Below are 18822 nucleotides of genomic sequence, written 5' to 3' on the forward strand. Positions count from 1 at the left end.
TGCTGGAAACCCAGTCTTTTCATCATACTCACGGCATCAATGAGCCGTGGCTGCTGTAGTTCTGGCTAAATGAGGGAAATCCTCTGTAATTTCTGATATTTGAATGGAATACTGTGATGCTGATGCTGTTTATCTTTTTCAGTTCATCCCGATCTATTTTTGATTGTAGCGTTCCTATCCAAAGTATGCAGAAAGGTTCCCAGGGTAAGTGCAATTAGATTGCATAAAAAAACCAATATATTATATGGATGCATACATTGAACTTGGAGGAGGGGGAGGGAACAGTGAATTTGGGCTATTTATGAATGGATCTAGCTAGATTTTGTCTCTCTTGTCTCGCTTCATTGAAATTCAGATGCTGAATGCCGCTTTGATCTGTCACAGGTAAGTGGAGTAATACTAGTATGTAACCTGACATTAATGTAAAATTGCAAGCTCGCATCAACTAGTTGTAAAGTCACTGCCTTGCGCAGCACTAATCAAAATAGTTTTGATTCCGATTCTGTGCTGAGTGAGCTAATCTTACCCAGGCTAGAAGCTGAATGCGACAATTGTCCCTGATCAGGAAGAATACAGCCTTGGTCCTTATTCACTTTTAAGAATGTTGAAGGAGGGATCAACTGTGATGTGCTCACCATGATTAAATATTGAGTTCATAGTCACTGCCAGACATAAAGAAAGACCTCAGAGGGCTGATGTGGAACAAACTTAGAAAAATATTGCAAACCCACACAACTGATACATAATTTTAAGAAAGAAATTCAGAAATTGGCTTTTCCAAAGAGTAAGTTTGTATCAGATCAGATCACTGAGTGACTGAAGCTTGATCATTGGTGAACAAGAGGTGCAGAGCTGATGACAGATTTCAGAGTAAACTAAACCCAGCTGTCCTTCTTAGAACATAGAACATAGAACATTACAGCGCAGAACAGGCCCTTCGGCCCACGATGTTGCACCGACCAGTTAAAAAAAAAAACTGTGACCCTCCAACCTAAACCAATTTCTTTTCGTCCATGAACCTATCTACGGATCTCTTAAACGCCCCCAAACTAGGCGCATTTACTACTGATGCTGGCAGGGCATTCCAATCCCTCACCACCCTCTGGGTAAAGAACCTACCCCTGACATCGGTTCTATAACTACCCCCCCTCAATTTAAAGCCATGCCCCCTCGTGCTGGATTTCTCCATCAGAGGAAAAAGGCTATCACTATCCACCCTATCTAAACCTCTAATCATCTTATATGTTTCAATAAGATCCCCTCTTAGCCGCCGCCTTTCCAGCGAAAACAATCCCAAATCCCTCAGCCTCTCCTCATAGGATCTCCCCTCCATACCAGGCAACATCCTGGTAAACCTCCTCTGCACCCTCTCCAAAGCCTCCACATCCTTCCTGTAATGTGGGGACCAGAACTGCACACAGTACTCCAAGTGATTCTTAACTGATTTCTCATTTGTCTTTCTTCATTTAACAAAAGTAACTCTTCTACCACATCCTAATTCCAGAACCATATGAAATAGAAAAAGAACATGTGGTATCGGTGGCAGAAATAGAGAATGTTTCTGGGCAGAAAATTTCAAAGGATTAAATAACTCAGTATGTTGCTTTCCTTCAATCTGTTTTGTTTTCACTATCAAGGTACCAGACGCACTGGGTTGACATCTTCACCAAGTATACTTGCAGAGGTGGGTATTTACCATGACACCATTTAGTGTTGTTCAGTGATGTTGCTCTTTTCTGTTTTCTGATTGCAAGTGCATTCCTCCACTGTAAGCTGAGGTGCTCTTCCTCCATTACTAAATCCTAGTTGTGTTCAGCTGTGAGGTCTAGCCATAAGGCGTCGTGATCGCAATGTTGTGCAACAAACCAAAAAGAATTTTTAAAAATTGGATTATTTATGTTGTCAGATATCTTCAGTGCAATCCAGAAATGCAATTGTCTGCATGGGTTGCTCTAGCAGATTTATATTTGGATGGTGTTTGGAGATTGATTATCAGTAACATTACAAAATATTCAGATGTGGTTGGCATTTCCAAACTCCGTGGCCTGGGGCTCGGCTCTTCCCTCTGTGACTGGATCCGAGACTTCCTAACCCACAGACCGCAATCAGTAAGGATAGATAACGAAACCTCCTCCACGATTATCATCAACACCGGTGCCCCACAAGGCTGTGTCCTCAGTCCATTACATACTCCTTATACACTTAGGACCGCGTAGCCAAATTCCGCCCCAACACCATTTTTAAGTTTGCTGATGATCCTACTGTAGTGGGTCAGATTTCAAACAATGACGAGACAGAGTACAGGAAAGAGATAGAGAATCTGGTGAAATGGTGCGATGAAAATAATCTCTCCCTCAATGTCAGTCAAATGAAGGAGATAGTTATTGACTTCAGGAAACATAATGGAGGACATGCCCCTGTCTATATCAAAGGTGATGAAGTGGAGATGGTTGAGAGCTTCAAGCTTCTAGGTGTTCAGATCACCAACAATTTGGCTTTGTCCATCCATGCCGAAGCTATAGTTAAGAAAGTCCACCAACGCCTCTACTTTCTCAGAACGCTAAGGAAATTCAGCATGTCCACTATGACTCTCACCAATTCCTACAGGTAGAGAGTACCCTCACAGCTTTGTAGGACTCCTGCTCTGACCAAAACCACAAGGAACTACAAAAGGGTTGTGAACGTGGCTCAGTCTATCACGCAATCCAACCTCCCACCATCGACTCCAACTACACTTTCCAGTGCCTCGGGATAGCAGCCGGCATAATCAAGGACCCCACGCACCCTGGAAATACTCTCTTCCACTTTCTTCCATCGGGAAAAAGATACAGAGGTCTGAAAACACGTACCAACTGACTCAAGAACAGCTTCTTCCCTGCTGCCATCAGATTTTTGAATGGTCCTATCACACATTAAGCAAATCGTTCTCTTCACCCTATCAGTAACTGCAACACTACATTCTGCACCATATCCTTTCCTTCTCCCCTATGTACTGCATGAACGCTATGCTTTGTCAGTATCCCATACACGTGACAATAATAAATTCAATTCAATTAAATATCCTATGCTTCACATCGGATCTGGTGTTGCATCTTGTCTTATATTACATAGTGTGACGTTAGTGTAGCTTAAAGAGATTTCTTTTAAAATCATGTTCTCTGCAGCTCTCAGTGTTGCCGAGTTGTCTACAGAAGCCTGTGGCTCCTTGTGGTTTAAATGGGGTTTGTTTATTTTTACTCTGGGTTGTTTTATGATCCTGCATTGCTGGGAGGAAAGTCATGTGTTCTGGACAGTTTTTTTTCTTCCTCGTGAATTTAAGATTTCATTTTCTGTTTGGCTGCAGAGTTGGTTTAGAAGGAACATCAGACTTATGATCTGGGCAGGTTCCATAAACCAGTTTGGAGTTTCTGACCTGAACCACAACGATAAATGCACAATGAGGGGTAGAGATTTAAGTTCAGATCAAGTCAACTTTTGATAATGTATTAGGCAGACAGTTGAATGAAAGAACAACATTGTGTAATTATATAGTGTCTTTAATAGAGTAAGATTCCCAAGGAATTTCACAGGAGTGTAATTGGGGAAGTATTGACACCAAGCCAAATAAGGAAACATTAGAACAAGGGCCGGGGGCAGGGGGTCTTCACCAGCCACCCTGTTGTGTTGCCAGACCCGGTACTGGAAAACCCAGAGTCAGTTCAGCTGGAGTGCACATCCACATGGTCAGACAGTTAACAGGGCATCCAATCAGAGGATGATTATTCCTGCTGATAGGCATTTTAAGCCTATCAGTAGCAAGTGCAGAACCAAATCAGACTCATTGGATGAGATCCAAAGATTGGGAAGGTAAGTAATGGTCGGCAGCAGGTGTGTGCAAGACCATGAGGTGAGGGAAAGGCGCAGCAGCCAGCCATGTTGAGTGTGGGGATGCCAAGGTCTGCACCAGCAGCAGGAGCACGACACCCAGAAGCGTGTGAGGCCCTGAAGCCATGATGGGGACACAATGTGGCAAAGCCGAGGTGCTAGAGGCAGAACAGTGTCTCGCACCCCCCCCCCCCAAAGGCTAGCAGCAGGCGTGTGTCACCCTAAGGCGAGGGATAGGCACGATAGCACAACAATGGCACAGCATGGGTGAGGCAGACTGCCTCGAGGACCCCAGGCAAGTGAGGTGAGAATTGGAGAGTGTGAGGGGATGGGGGTGGGGTTTGGAATAATGTGAAGATGTGCAGAGGGACAGTCTATGTGAAGGGGTTGGGTTGCAGAGTGGTGGATTGTGTCGGGGGTGACAGGGAAGGAGAGTTTGTGAGGGGGAATAGGCCAGTGGGGGGTGGGGGGGGGGGGAGGGGGGATAGAGTAGAGTGAATGTTGTTTGAAATCTATGATCAGAATCACAGGTTAATAGTTAAAAGATCAATCCCCAGATGCTGACCTTCCTTCTTGTGGGAGAAGTCCTAAACGAGAAGGGATACTTGGAGGGTGGTCAAGGGGCTTCAACCTCCCCCCCCGACCCCCTTGTCTAGCCACTAATGGATCCCACCAATGCCTATAGCAGTGGAGTGCAGGTCCAAGCTCAGATCCAGTAGGATCTATTGGATCAATAGGTCGTCACCTTTTTCATGGAGACCTTGACATACTTGCATATTGGAGCTATAGCGTCACACAGAATGCGGATAGATTCCTTCATTCTTCACTCTCACCTGTTGACTGCTTCTCACAACTCTACCTTACGCTGCCTGTCATTGCACCTCCAGCAGATGTGACATGGCCGTTTCAAGAGGGTCAACATCAACCTCCGATAAGATACTTAATCTCCCGCAGTCCTCTGAGTGCCAGAGAGACCTGGTGTGTCCTGCTTCAAACTGATACTGAGTCCTTGAGGTGTTCCCCAGAATGTGACCCCAAACCTATTCTACAACTAAGACCCACCAGAGTCTGTGCCTCTGTGTTGGTGGAGGTGTTTGCAGTGACAGATCTTCATCCAACAGCTCCACAGCATCCTCATCTGAGGTGGGTTGAGGATTGAGGCTTATATTGGGCGGGATTTTCCCGGTGTGCTCGCCCCAAACCAGAAAATCCCACCTGAGGTCAATGGACCTTTGCATGGTCCGCCCCCAGGCGCTACGATTCCCGTGGCGGGTGGGGCGGGATGGGAAAATTCCCCCGATTGGGTCTGGAGGTGAGTCTCGACCTGTTGGTGCCTGGAAGAGACAACGGATAGATTTAGTTCATGAACAGATTGAATACAACATTGCAAGTCACTCACTGAGAATGTCAGGATGTGATCAACTCACAGAGGGTTTATCCATATTGGCCTGCTGGGAGAGGCCGATCTCACCCCACAGAAGCAGTCACTGTCTTCACCCGTCACTTGGCAGCATCCACCTCAAATTTGTTCAGCTCCACGATGTTGGCCCTTCATCTTCCAATCTGGGATCTCTCCCTATTGTGTGGGTAAGCTTGGCTTGCATGAAGACAAATGGTTGGAATGTGATGAGAAGAGATGGAGGAGAGGTTGGGAAGTGTGCATGCTGTGGGTGCTGGGCCCTCCCCAGTAAGGCCTGAACGTGGTGTTTGTGCAGATTGATAGATGCGACGCCGGTGATGATCACAAGTGTCCATTCAATCAGTGTTCATCTGGCAGTAAGGATACTTCAGTTGCAAGCAATAAAATAACTTCACAAAATAAAAAGGTTTAATAAAGAAACTTCATCACACCAACACTTTGATTTGATTTATTATTGTCACGTGTATTAATATACAGTGAAAAGTATTGTTTCTTGTGCGCTATACAGACAAAGCATACCATTCATAGAGAAGGAAACAAGAGAGTGCAGAAAGTAGTGTTACAGTCGTAGCTAGGGTGTGGAGAAAGATCAACTTAATTCGAGGCAAGTCCATTCAAAAGTCTGACAGCAGCAGGGAAGAAGCTGTTCTTGAGTTGGTTGGTACGTGTCCTCAGATTTTTGTATCTTTTTCCCGATGGAAGCAGGTGATAGAGAGTACGCCGGGGTGCGTAGGGTCTTTCATTATGCTGGCTGTTTTTCAGAGGCAGTGGGGAGTGGAGACAGAATCAATGGATGAGAGGCTGGTTTGCGTGATGGACTGAGCTTCATTCATGACCCTTTGTAGTTTTCTGCGGTCTTGAACAGAGCAGGAGCCATACCAAGCTGTAATACAAGCTGTAATATGAGATGGAGAATCTGGTGAACTGGTGCAGCAAAATAATTTCTCCCTCAATGTCAACAAAACGAAGGAGATTGTCATCGACTTCAGGAAGCGTAAAGGAGAACATGCTCCTGTCTACATCAATGGGGACAAAGTAGAAAGGGTCGAGAGCTTCAAGTTTTTAGGTGTCCAGATCACCAACAACCTGTCCTGGTCCTCCCATACCAACACTATAGTTAAGAAAGCCCACCAAAGTCTCTACTTTCTCAGAAGATTAAGGAAATTTGGCATGTCCGCTACGACTCTTACCGACGTTTACAGATGCACCATAGAAAGCATTCTTTCTGGTTGTATCACAGTTTGGTATGGCTCCTGCTCTGCCCAAGACCGCAAGGAACTACAAAAGGTCGTAAATGTGGCCCACTCCATCATGCAAACCAGCCTCCCATCCATTGACTCTGTCTACACTTCCTGCTGCCTCGGCAAAGCAGCCAGCATCATTAAGGACCCCACACACCCTGGACATTCTCTCTTTCACCTTCTTCCGTCGGGTAAAAGATACAAAAGTCTGAGGTCACGTACCAACCGACTCAAGAACAGCTTCTTCCCTGCTGCTGTCAGACTTTTGAATGGACTTACCTTGCATTAAGTTGATTCTTCTTTACACCCAAGCTGTGACTGTAACACTACATTCTGCACTCTCTCGTTTCCTTCTCTATGAATGGTATGTTTTGTCTGCATAGCGCACAAGAAACAATACTTTTCACTGTATGTTAATATGTGACAATGATAAATCAAATTAAAATTTAAAAACATCAAAATCAGAAAAAATGCTTTCTATGGTGCATCTGTAAAAGTTGGTGAGAGTCGTAGAGGACATGCCAAATTTCCTTAGTCTTCTCAGAAAGTAGAGGCTTTGGTGGGTTTTCTTAACTATCGTGTCGGCATGGGGGGATCAGGACAGGTTGTTGATGATCTGGACACCTAGAAACTTGAAGCTCTCGACCATTTCCACTTCGTCCCCATTGATATAGACAGGGGCATGTCCTCCTCTGCCCTTCCTGAAGTCGATGACTATCTCCTTCGTTTTGTTGACATTGAGGGAGAGATTATTGTCATCGCAACAGTTCACCAGATTCTCTATCTCTTTCCTGTACTATGTCTCATCATTGTTTGATATCCAACCCACTGTCGTGGTGTCATCAGCAAACTTAAAAATCGAGCTGGAGGGAAGTTTGGCCGCACAGTCATAGGGGTATAGAATCATAGAGTCCTACAGTGCAGGAGGAGGCCATTCGGCCCATCAAGTCTGCACCGACCACAATCCCACCCAGGCCCTATCCCCACAAGCCCATACATTTACCTAGCTAGTCCCCCTGGCACTAAGGGACAATTTAGCCAATTCACCTAACCCACACATCTTTGGACTGTGGGAGGAAACCGGAGCACCCAGAGGAAACCAACGCAGACACAGGAAGAATATGCAACTCCACACAGACAATGACCCAAGCCGGGGATCGAACCCGGGTCCGTGGTGCTGTGAGGCAGCAGTGCTAACCATTGTGCCACCGTGCCACCCTGTAGTGGGGCCATACCCTGGGCCACACAAGTTCCCCATAATCCCCATCTGCTTTCTATTTATACTGGTTCAGCTGGAAGTTGATCCTCACAGCATGTTACTATTGGTTACATTACAACAATCAGTAGTGATGTATGCCCTGCTAATACTGTGTGATACCATATTCTGAGAAGTGTAACCCTCTGAGTACTTGGTATCATTATGAGAGTCTGAGAATGGAATGAGCTGAAGGTCATTCATCCTCTTCCTGCACTGGATGGTGTTTCTCTGACAGTTGCCTGAACGCCCTTGCAATCGTCTTCCAGGTTGGTAAGGTGAGGTTGGTAGGTTTCCTGGAGTCATCCCTGAGGTAGAGGACATCCCGGTGTTGCCGCACAGTGTTGATAAGGGCCTCCAGGGAGACATTATTAAACTTCGGCACAGCTTTTTCAATACAGCCATCTGGAGATGTCTTCTTTACAAAGATAAGCTGGAGAGACTGAGGGTGACATTTAAGTATGATGGCCAGACCTTCAAGCCCTTAGGTGATGATGGGTCAGATCCAACTGCCATGTGATTCAGAGAGAAACTCACCTATGCATAATTAATTCACTTCTCAGTGTGAAATTGAGTGTGATTTTCCACATTCTGCTCAAGACATCCAATGGGGAATTGAGAAGAAACTTCATCACCCTAAGAGTGGTAAGAAAGTGGAACTTGCCGTCATTGGTTCAAATTGAGGGAACTCGTGCAGATACATTAATGGGGAAGCTCGAAAATCATTTGAGTGAGGAGACAAGTTGGTTTTGATGATAGATTTAGACAAGGTAAGATGGGACGAGACTCAAATGGAGTAGCAATACGGACTGGTTGGGCTGACTGGGTTTTTTTTTTGCTGTTTCTCCCATGTAAACAGTACTTGGAGAAAGTTAGGATATGATATTGGCAGCTGAATCATGGATGAGCTTAAGTTTACTGAGGGTGCAAGATGGGAGGCAAGGCAGGACAGGGTTGGAATATTTACAGCTGGAGATAACAAAAGCAAAAAAAATCCAGTCCCCATAAAATGTGTTGCTATTAGACTGCAGGGTCCACAGTTTTTAATTTTGCCATTGACCTTGTTGTCTAACTATAGTCTTCCTCAGGAACATGCACTGATCCAGGTTCCTTTAAAACCACCAGTCCAATTATTTCCAATCTGAACATTCTAATCACCCAAAAACTATGCACTTCAAGAACTCACCCCATCTTTCCCCTTCCCCCAACCCCCATGATCCGAGTTCTTTTGCATCTCTTTGGCACGATTTTGACTGATGCTTGATGTTATGATGTCTATGGCTCCTGAAGTAAATCAGTTTCTGGTTGATAGCTGGAAACTCATCCCAGGAAGTCTGTGTGTGTGTGTGTGAACGGTGGATGTGGACAGTCTCAGGCTCGTCAGTAATAGCCTATATAGTTAAACAGCCTATCCATTTTGATTGTCTGCGTTTTTTGGCTACTACTTGAGAAGGAGAGGAGAAAATAAGTGCGGTAAAAAATTGATGTTGCCTCTCAAAATCCAGCACCCTGACATTGAAGAGACCAAGGCAATGATTAGATGATACATTCCATATTCTTACCTCCTGTTCCTGAGAAGCCAACTTTGTGACTGTTCTGTCCAAAAGGCATTGAGGAGAATTTCCCAGCATGAGTGAGTTTAAAACTGGATCTCCATCATCAATTCTTTCAGAATCAAAGTTTCTTAAAGATATAAATATACTTTAAAGGAAGAATTTTCAAATATTTCTGAAGTTCTTCAAGTACATAATGGGAGGTGAAAATCATTTTCTGTGCCAGAGATTTATATTCAGAAAGTGTATAAGATTTGGAGTTTGACTCCTTTCCAAAGAATGCTTTGCTTTTTGATTTACCTGTTCAAATAATTTCCAACCCATGTGCAGTGCCAAAAGTGATACAAGTAATTATTTTAATAGAATGCAAAAATACTCCTGGGAAATTGAACGGCATCACAACCTGTCTATATTTCATGGCGAGTACAGCGATCAGTGCACCATTGTGCTTCCCAACTGCAACACCCTGAACACTCTTCCTCCTTCACCTATCCTCATTATGTTGTCACCAAAACATAGCAAAGCTCCAACTCAATTCCAATCTCTTCCAGTATATCTCACCCATGAAATGCAGTACTTGCTACGGTCTTACATCATCTAATTAACTTCAGCATCCATACCCAACTTTTCAGCTCTGGTCAGACAGATACTTTGGACTGTTTCCCTTCACCTCAGCTTCTCAAAACAAAACATATTGGCAATAACTTCAGTGAGGATGCCATCTTCCAAATTCCAAACATCTGGTGATGGTGAGAAAGTGTGTACTAAACCTCATGCAACATCTTAAGCTGGTTAAATTTTATTTAAATTCTCTCATTTCCTCCCCCGACTCCTACTCTGTGGGTGTAACTTTCAATATTATTGCATCACCTGCCACTGAACACTTTCCAGTGGCTTAATGGCTGTACAATAGTCCACCGCTAGGTTTACATTCCTGTTCAAGTTGAAAGTTACACAAAGTAAGTAAAAACATGTGTTATTTGTGATTTTTGTTTTGACAGAATATCAATTTGCTAAGCAGATCTTGGTATGCGAGCAAGTGTGATCGGAAGACAGCAGAAGCTGTGTTACATGAAAATAGCAAGGTGGGCACCAGATTTTCATAACACTGGTTTTGTTTGTAGCTTTCTACTTCAAAATTTCCCATTCCTTTGTGGGGAATGTTTCCTCCTGTGGGATATCTAGAATGAGGAAGCGCAGTTTAAAAATAAGAGGCCTCCCATTTAAGACAGAAGTGAGAAGGCAATTTTATCTTTCAGAGGGTTGTTAGTGTTTGAAATCCTTTTCCCCAGAAAGCCGCGAAGGCAGAGTCACTGCTGTGTTAGACAGAGTTTTGATCTACAAGGGACTAAAGGGCTATGGGGGCAGGCAATAAACTGGAGTTAAAGCGCCATTCCCTTGATGAATGGTGGTGCATGCTTGAGGGGTTAAATAGCCTGCTCCTGTTTCTTATCTTATTCTTCTGATCTTTTTCAAGCTAGGTCTGTACATTTTTAAAATTCAAACTCTGCCACAGAATGGTCAAAACTTCTCATTCTTCACACAGTATGTCTGGGCCAGAACAGCACTATGGTTTGTTTCTAAATAAGTATTCCTGTTTAAGTACTGTTGGGGGGAGCAGCCTACCTCCGGCGCAGTGTCCGGCCCGGCAGCTCAGAAGGGAAGGGAAAGGGAGGATGAGCAAACTGACCACAGCACCAAGGTACAGGGAGCCATCCAAGTGGGGGGAGAAACAAAAAATTGGGGATAGTACACTTTTGGATGCTGTTGGGGGGGGGTGAGGGGGGGGGGGGACTTAGCAGGGGTAAGCCATGGTGTACAGGTCACTGGCTCAGAGTCTGTCCTTGTAGCTCAGAAGGGAAGGGGGGAGAGGAGTAGAGGATTAGTCATTGGGGACTCCATAGTTGAAGGGACGGATAGGAGATTCTGCGGGAACGAGAGGGACTCGCGGTTGGTGTGTTGCCTCCCAGGAGCCAGAGTCCACGATGTCTCGGATCGTGTTTTCGAAATCCTTAAGGGGGAGGGGGACCAGTCCCAAGTTGTGGTTCACATAGGCACTCAAGACATAGGTAGGAAAAGGGATGGGGATGTAAGGCAGAAATTCAGGGAGTTAGGGTGGAAGCTTAGGGTTAGAACAAACAAAGTTGTTATCTCTGGTTTGTTACCCATGCCACGTGATAGTGAGGAGAGGAATAGGGAGAGGGAGCAGTTGAACACGTGGTTACAGGGATGGTGCAGGAGGGAGGGATTCAGATACCTGGACAATTGGGGCTCTTTCTGGGGTAGGTGGGACCTCTACAAACAGGATGGTCTGCACTTGAACCAGAGGGGTACCAATATCTTGGGGGGAAAATTTGCTAATGCTCTTCGGGAGGGTTTAAACTAATTCAGCAGGGGGGTGGGTACCTGAATTGTAGCTCCGGTGTACAGGAGGTTGAGAGTTGTGAGGTCATGGATGAGGTTTCAGAGTCGCAGGAGTGTACTGGCAGGCAGGAAGGTGGTTTGAAGTGTGTATACTTCAACGCCAGGAGCATCCGGAATAAGGTGGGTGAGCTTGCAGCATGGTTTGGTACCTGGGATTTCGATGTTGTGGCCATCTCGGAGACATGGATAGAGCAGGGACAGGAATGGTTGTTGCGGGTTCCGGGGTTTAGATGTTTCAGTAAGTGCAGGGAAGGTGGTAAAAGAGGGGGAGGTGTGGCATTGTTAGTCAAGGACAGTATTACGGTGGCAGAAAGGACATTTGATGAGGACTCGTCTACTGAGGTAGTTTGGGCTGAGGTTAGAAACAGGAAAGGAGAGGTCACCCTGTTGGGAGTTTTTTATAGCCCTCCGAAAAGTTCCAGAGATGTAGAGGCAAAGATTGCAAAGATGATTCTGGATAGGAGCGAAAGTAACAGGGTAGTTGTACTGGGGGACTTTAACTTTACAAATATTGACTGGAAAAGCTATAGTTCGAGTACTTTAGAGAGGTCGGTTTTTGTCCAATGTGTGCAGGAAGGCTTCCTGACGCAGTATGTAGATAGACCAACAAGAGGCGAGGCCACATTGGATTTGGTACTGGGTAATGAACCAGGCCAGGTGTTAGATTTGGAGGTAAGTGAGCACTTTGGTGACAGTGACCACAATTCGATTACGTTTACTTTAGTAATGGAAAAGGATAGGTATATACCAAAGGGCAAGAGTTATAGCTGGGGGAAAGGAAATTATGATGCGATTAGGCGAGATTTAACTGGCATAGGTTGGGGAAGGAAACTGCAGGGGATGGGCACAATTGTAATGTGGAACTTGTTCAAGGAACAGCTACTATGCGTCCTTGATAAATATGTACCTGTCAGGCAGGGAGGAAGCAGACATGTGAGGGAACCGTGGTTTACTAAGGAGGTTGAATCTCTTGTGAAGAGGAAGAAGGAGACTTATGTTAAGATGAGATGTGAAGCCTCAGTTAGGGCACTTGAGAGTTACAAGTTAGCCAGGAAGGACCTAAAGAAAGAGTTAAGTAGAGCCAGGAGGGGACATGAGAAGTCTTTGGCAGGTAGGATCAAGGAAAACCCTAAAGCTTTCTATAGGTATGTCAGGAGTAAAAGAATGACTAGGGTAAGATTAGGGCCAGTCAAGGACAGTAGTGGGAAGTTATGCGTGGAGTCTGAAGAGATAGGAGAGGCACTAAATGAATATTTTTCGTCGGTATTCACACTGGAGAGGGACAGTGTTGTCGAGGGGAGTACTGAGATGCAGGCTGTTGGACTGGATGGGATTGATGTTCATAAGGAGGAGGTGTTAGCAATTCTGGAAAGGGTAAAAATAGATAAGTCCCCTGGGCCGGATGGGATTTATCCGAGGATTCTCTTGGAGGCTAGAGAGGAGATTGCAGAGCCTTTGGCTTTGATCTTTGTGTCGTTATTGTCTACAGGAATAGTGCCAGAAGACTGGAGGATAGCAAATGTTGTCCCCTTGTTCAAGAAGGGGAGTAGGGACAACCCTGGTAATTATAGACCTTGAGCCTTACTTCTGTTGTGGGCAAGTATTGGAAAGGATTATAAGAGATAGGATTTATAATCACCTAGAAAGGAATCATTTGATTAGGGATAGTCAGCACGGTTTTGTGAAGGGTAGGTTGTGCCTCACAAACCTTATTGAGTTCTTTGAGAAGGTGACCAAAGAGGTGGATGAGGGTAAAGCGGTTGATGTGGTGTATATGGATTTCAGCAAAGCGTTTGATAAGGTTCCCCATGGTAAGCTTTTACAGAAAATACGGACACATGGGATTGAGGGTGATTTAGTAGTTTGGATCAGGAATTGGCTAGCTGTAAGAAAACAAAGGGTAGTGGTTGATGGGAAGTATTCATCCTGGAGTTCAGTTACTAGTGGTGTACCGCAAGGATCTGTTTTGGGGCCACTGCTGTTTGTCATTTTTATTAATGACCTGGATGAGGGCGTGGAAGGATGGATTAGTAAATTTGCGGATGACGCTAAAGTCAGTGGAGTTGTAGACAGTGCGGAGGGAAGTGGCAGGTTACAGAGGGACACAGATAAGCTGCAGAGCTGGGCTGAGAGGTGGCAAATGGAGTTTAATGCGGAAAAGTGTGAGGTGATTCACTTTGGAAGGAGTAACAGGAATACAGAGTACTGGGCTAATGGTAAGATACTTGGTAGTGTGGATGAACAGAGCGATCTGGGTGTCCACGTGCATAGATCCCTGAAAGTTGGCACCCAGGTTGATAGGGTTGTTAAAAAGGCGTACGGATTGAGTTTCGGAGCCAGGAGGTCATGCTGCAACTGTACAAAACTCTGGTGCGGCCGCATTTGGAGTATTGCGTACAGTTCTGGTCGCCGCATTATAGGAAAGATGTGGAAGTGTTGGAAAGGGTGCAGAGGAGATTTACCAGGATGTTGCCCGGTATGGTGGGAAAATCGTATGAGGAAAGGCTGAGGGGCTTGAGGTTGTTTTCGTTAGAGAGAAGGTTAAGAGGTGACTTAATGGAGGCATACAAGATGATCAGAGGATTAGATAGGGTGGATAGTGAGAGCCTTTTTCCTTGGATGGTGTTGGCTAGCACGAGGGGACATAGCTTTAAATTGAGGGGTGATAGATATAGGACAGATGTTAGAGGTAAGTTCTTTACTCAGAGAGTAGTAAGGGCGTGGAATGCCCTGCCTGCAGCAGTAGTGGACTCGTCAACATTAAGAGCATTCAAATGGTTATTGGATAAACATATGGATGATATTGGAATAGTGTAGATTAGAGGGGCTTTAGATTGGTTCCACTGGTTGGCACAACATCGAGGGCCGAAGGGCCTGTACTGCGCTGTAATGTTCTATGTTCTATGTTCTAATCTAGTTGAGCCTGCTTCTGACGTCCTCATGATGACTTTAGCATTTTATAAACCATACCCTCAACCTTGCTGAACAGCCTGTGGTATATAATCTTGGTCTTGAGCCTTCCTCTCAATGGCCGGAAATTTCTGGCCGTTTTCATTGATGGGATCTTCTGGTCTCACCAATGGCGCATCCTCGCCATGGGTTTCCCGGCAATGCATTCTACGGGAAACCCCGTTAACAATGGCGGGACCAGAAAATGCCACCACTAGCCAATGGTGAAACATCTGGCGGGTTGTGCAATAATCCCACCCCATGTGCTTAATTTTAGATGGAATCACATCATTTCCTAATTCAACTCATTAATCCTTAAAACTCTGGAATATCTAACCATTTTAAGACTTTCTTTCCTTCCTACAACTGACAAGTTTTGACAACAAACTCAGCATCATTCTTGATTCACCCACATCCTCCTAACTAGTCTTTTCAAATGTGGTTGTGTTCTACACTCCTGAGTCTCTACCACTCACCCAGCTTTATCAATTGGAATGGAATCAGTGCAAATCAACTGAGAAAAGTGAATGTGCATCTTGAAATGAATAATTTGTGACTTTTCTGAACTTTAGGATGGGGCTTTCCTAGTGAGGCCTAGTTCAGGATGTGGCAGGAATCAGCCTTACACCCTGGCAGTGTTGCACAGGAGAAAAGTTTATAACATTCCAATTCGTCTTACTGAAAGCAGCAATCAGTATGTCTTGGGCAAGGAGAAGGCAGGAGAGATGGTGAGTAAAAGCCCATCTGCATATCGCTTCACATTTTCCACAGGTATTGATAGGAGGCACATCAACTGGGAGCATTCTCAGTACCGTTGGTGGAATTTTGTGTCCCCTTCCACCAGCGAGAATTTCAAGTTCTGCTGAAGTCACTGGACCTTTGAATAGCTTTGCCACATTTTAAACCCATCTCCGCCACGACAGGATTGTAAAATTTTGCCCCACGTTTCCACATCAATGGGGTATGTCGCAATAGTGGGATTGCTGCGTGCAATGGTTTTTATTTTTGACTGCATTAAGCTCAGGTGTTCAAAGAGTACAGAAATTCTCCGTGGGAGTCTATTCAACCAATAGGTGGCGATTTTCTCAAAATAATTCGAAGTGCCCAACAGGCAGGAGAAGAAGAGGTTTTTCCACCCTTTTTGGCGAGTTGAGTCTCAGTTATTAACGGTATTCTGTGCAATACAGAGGCCATCAGGCAATTCACGCCAGAAGGAAGGGGGCAGAGCCTAAACCTAAATACAATGTGGGAAAGTGTGAGGTTAATGCACTTTGGTTGGAAGAATAGAGGCGTAGACTATTTTCTAAATGGGAAAAGCCTTCAGAAATCTGAAGCACAAAGGAACTTGGGATTCTGGTTCAGGACACTCTTAAGGTTAACATGCAGGTTCAGTTGGCAGTTAGGAAGGCAAATTCAATGTTAGTGTTCATTTCTAGAGGGCTAGAATACAAGAGCAGGGATGTGCTGCTGAGGCTGTATAAAGCTCTGCTCAGACCCCATTTGGAATATGGTGAGCAATTTTGGGCCCCATACCTAAGGAAGGATGTGCTGGCCTTGAAGGGGGTCCAGTGGAGGTTCATAAGAATGATCCCAGGAATTAAGGGTTTGTCATATGAGGAATGGTTGAGGAGTCTGGGCCTATACTCGATGGAGTTGAGAAGGATGAGGGGGATCTAATTGAAACTTACAGAATACTGAGAGGCCTGGATAGAGTGGACGTGGAGAGGATGTTTCCACCAGTGGGAGAGATGAGAACTCGGGGGCATAACCTCAGAGTGAAGGGACACTCCTTTAAAACAGAGATGAGGAGGAATTTCTCCAGCCAGAGGGTGGTGAATTGTGGAACTCATTGCCACAGAGGGCTGTGGAGGCCGGATTATTGAGTGTCTTTAATACAGAGATAAATAGGTTCTTGATCAATAAGGGGATCAAGGATTACAGGGAGAAGGCAGGAGAATGGGAATAAGAATCAGATCAGCCATGATTGGATGGCAGAATAGACTCTATGAGCCAAGTGGTCTAATTCTGCTCCTATATCTTGTGGCCTTATGGACTAAACCTGCCAGAGAGGCCGGCAGCAGAGTGCTCAAGGGTTCATCGCGCATGCCCCCAATCTCCCAGTTCTTCATGAGTATACTGGGAGATTGGTTGACATCCCAACCCACGGGCATGGTCTTCCTCCCCATGGGAATGGGTGCTGGACATTGCCAGGAGCCCTGCCCTCTGCTCCCAGCCAATTGCTGGTTGATCACCGACCTTTCCTCCCCCCCTCCCTCCTAACTCCCCCTTATCTGGCTCTGCCCTGCCTGGCTCTGCCCCGCCATGAGGCCCGTCCCCTCAGGTCCCACCCTCTTAGCATTGCCCAGTGCCTGGTGGGCACTGTTGGTGTGCCAGGCTGGCAGTGCCACTGTGCCTGGTGGGCACTGCCCCCATGTCTCCAACCTCTGAGAGGACTCAATGGCCTCCGGTCCAAGTGGCGAGGCCAGCATGTCTGGTTCCCTTTGCTGGGGACCAGCTGTAATCCCTGCTGGTGTGGATGTTCATCAGCAAGGTTGAAAAGCTAAATAAGCCCGGGCAATGGCATGCAGAGCTTGAAATGGGCTGCTGAATATTTAAATCAGCCTTGCACTGGGGATGGCCTGGGATAATCATGACCTGCTGGCCACAAATCCAATTTTTTGGGTCCCACTGAAATTTCCAGCATCGCAGGGTGGGAAAATCGCACCCATCATGTTTGTGCCAGGTAGCCTTATTATTCACATTTTTCTGAGCACTGCTTGCTGTGGTCCCACATCAGTCATATTTGTGATGCAGTTAGTCAAGGAAGAAAATCCAGGAACAATGTTTCACCTAAAACTGAGCTGAGTTCTGGAAAAAGTGACTGAAATGGAGTATAAAATAGTTCAAGAGACTATTAAATATATTTTGTAGAAAAGGGATCGAGAAATATGCGTGTAATATGGACAAACTAATGAACCTTGTTGCCTCGGTAACTGAGAATTATGCATAATCTGTCAGAATCAGAGCCTTACTGACAGCTATCACTGTTTCATTCTGTTCCTTTATTCCTTTGCTCTAATGTGATTTCTTCCAATTTTTCTCCCTTTTTTGTTTCTGATTCAGTGGTTTGACAGTGTTCAAGGAATGATTGATTATTATCAACAGAATACATTGATCCTGATTGACCAGCAAAACAACACTAAAGACTCAATTTTGTTGCTTTACCCTGTCCAATTGTGAGCAGTTAGCAAACTTGTCACTGTGGAATTCTGACCGGTCATTAAATTAAAATTTGCAATTACCAGTGCAATCCTGCAGAAACAAGGAATGGATCACAGACCTTCAAACAATCAATCCCACGATAGGAGAATAACATAACCTCTGGGCTTAGAACATTTGAATTAATGTACTCTGGTATGTTCTTCATGAGTCTGGTAGCCATTTTAAAAATAAAATCTCAGTTTATCTTTCTACACTGTTTCTTACATGCATGAGTTTGACAATAATACCAGCCAGAGCTTAACTCAATCATCATCCAATGTTCTTACAACTGCTGTCCCTGTCAGGGGATTACTGGAACATGATTAAGAGACGCAACCTTCAACAGTGTTCCCCTTCACAAGCCAGGGCTCCAGAATCCCCATTGAGATCAGCTAAATCAGCAGAGCTGCGATTGAATCTCAGCTATCCATTGACTAGTTAGGTTGTTTGAGAATCTCCAAATCTCAAGACTGACTTAACTCTCACCATTGTTTGCAATTTGTATTTGTCCAACCCTGCAGGTTGTCCAGCTCCTGAAGCAATGGGCAGAATTCTCCCAACTAGCTGATGGAGGGTTTGGTGGCGGGTGGGCATGGTGAATCTGGCAGGAGCCAAAAAGTCAGTAACTGGTGTAATTTTCCCAAAGGCAGGTTAATGGAGGGTCATTCTTCCCATTGGAAGCTGGCACAAATGCCATTTGCAATTATTTACATCTCATGAGAGCTTATTAAAACAGTTGCCCACTGGCATCCCCCGTCAGGCCTTTCAATCTTACGTCGTAGCAGTGGAAACTTACTTTGGCGTCAAACCCAAATGCTAATGAGGGGTGTGCACAAGACAGTCCTTAGTTCACCA

The 18822-nt window shown here is 45.1% G+C and overlaps 1 protein-coding gene across 1 annotated transcript in view; it reads left to right on the forward strand.

Moving 5' to 3' along the window:
* LOC144510127 (B-cell linker protein-like) overlaps positions 1 to 18177 on the forward strand; it is a 57782-nt gene extending 39605 nt beyond the window's left edge. The window contains exons 12-16 of the mRNA XM_078239477.1: positions 143 to 204; positions 1638 to 1684; positions 10335 to 10418; positions 15279 to 15434; positions 17830 to 18177. Coding sequence (XP_078095603.1) covers positions 143 to 204; positions 1638 to 1684; positions 10335 to 10418; positions 15279 to 15434; positions 17830 to 17946 — 466 coding nt within the window. The 3' untranslated portion in view covers positions 17947 to 18177. The remainder of the gene's footprint in view (positions 1 to 142; positions 205 to 1637; positions 1685 to 10334; positions 10419 to 15278; positions 15435 to 17829) is intronic.
* The last annotated feature ends 645 nt before the right edge of the window (positions 18178 to 18822 follow it).

The sequence above is a fragment of the Mustelus asterias genome, chromosome 22 (genome assembly GCF_964213995.1).
Source record: "Mustelus asterias chromosome 22, sMusAst1.hap1.1, whole genome shotgun sequence".
NCBI lineage: Eukaryota > Metazoa > Chordata > Chondrichthyes > Carcharhiniformes > Triakidae > Mustelus > Mustelus asterias.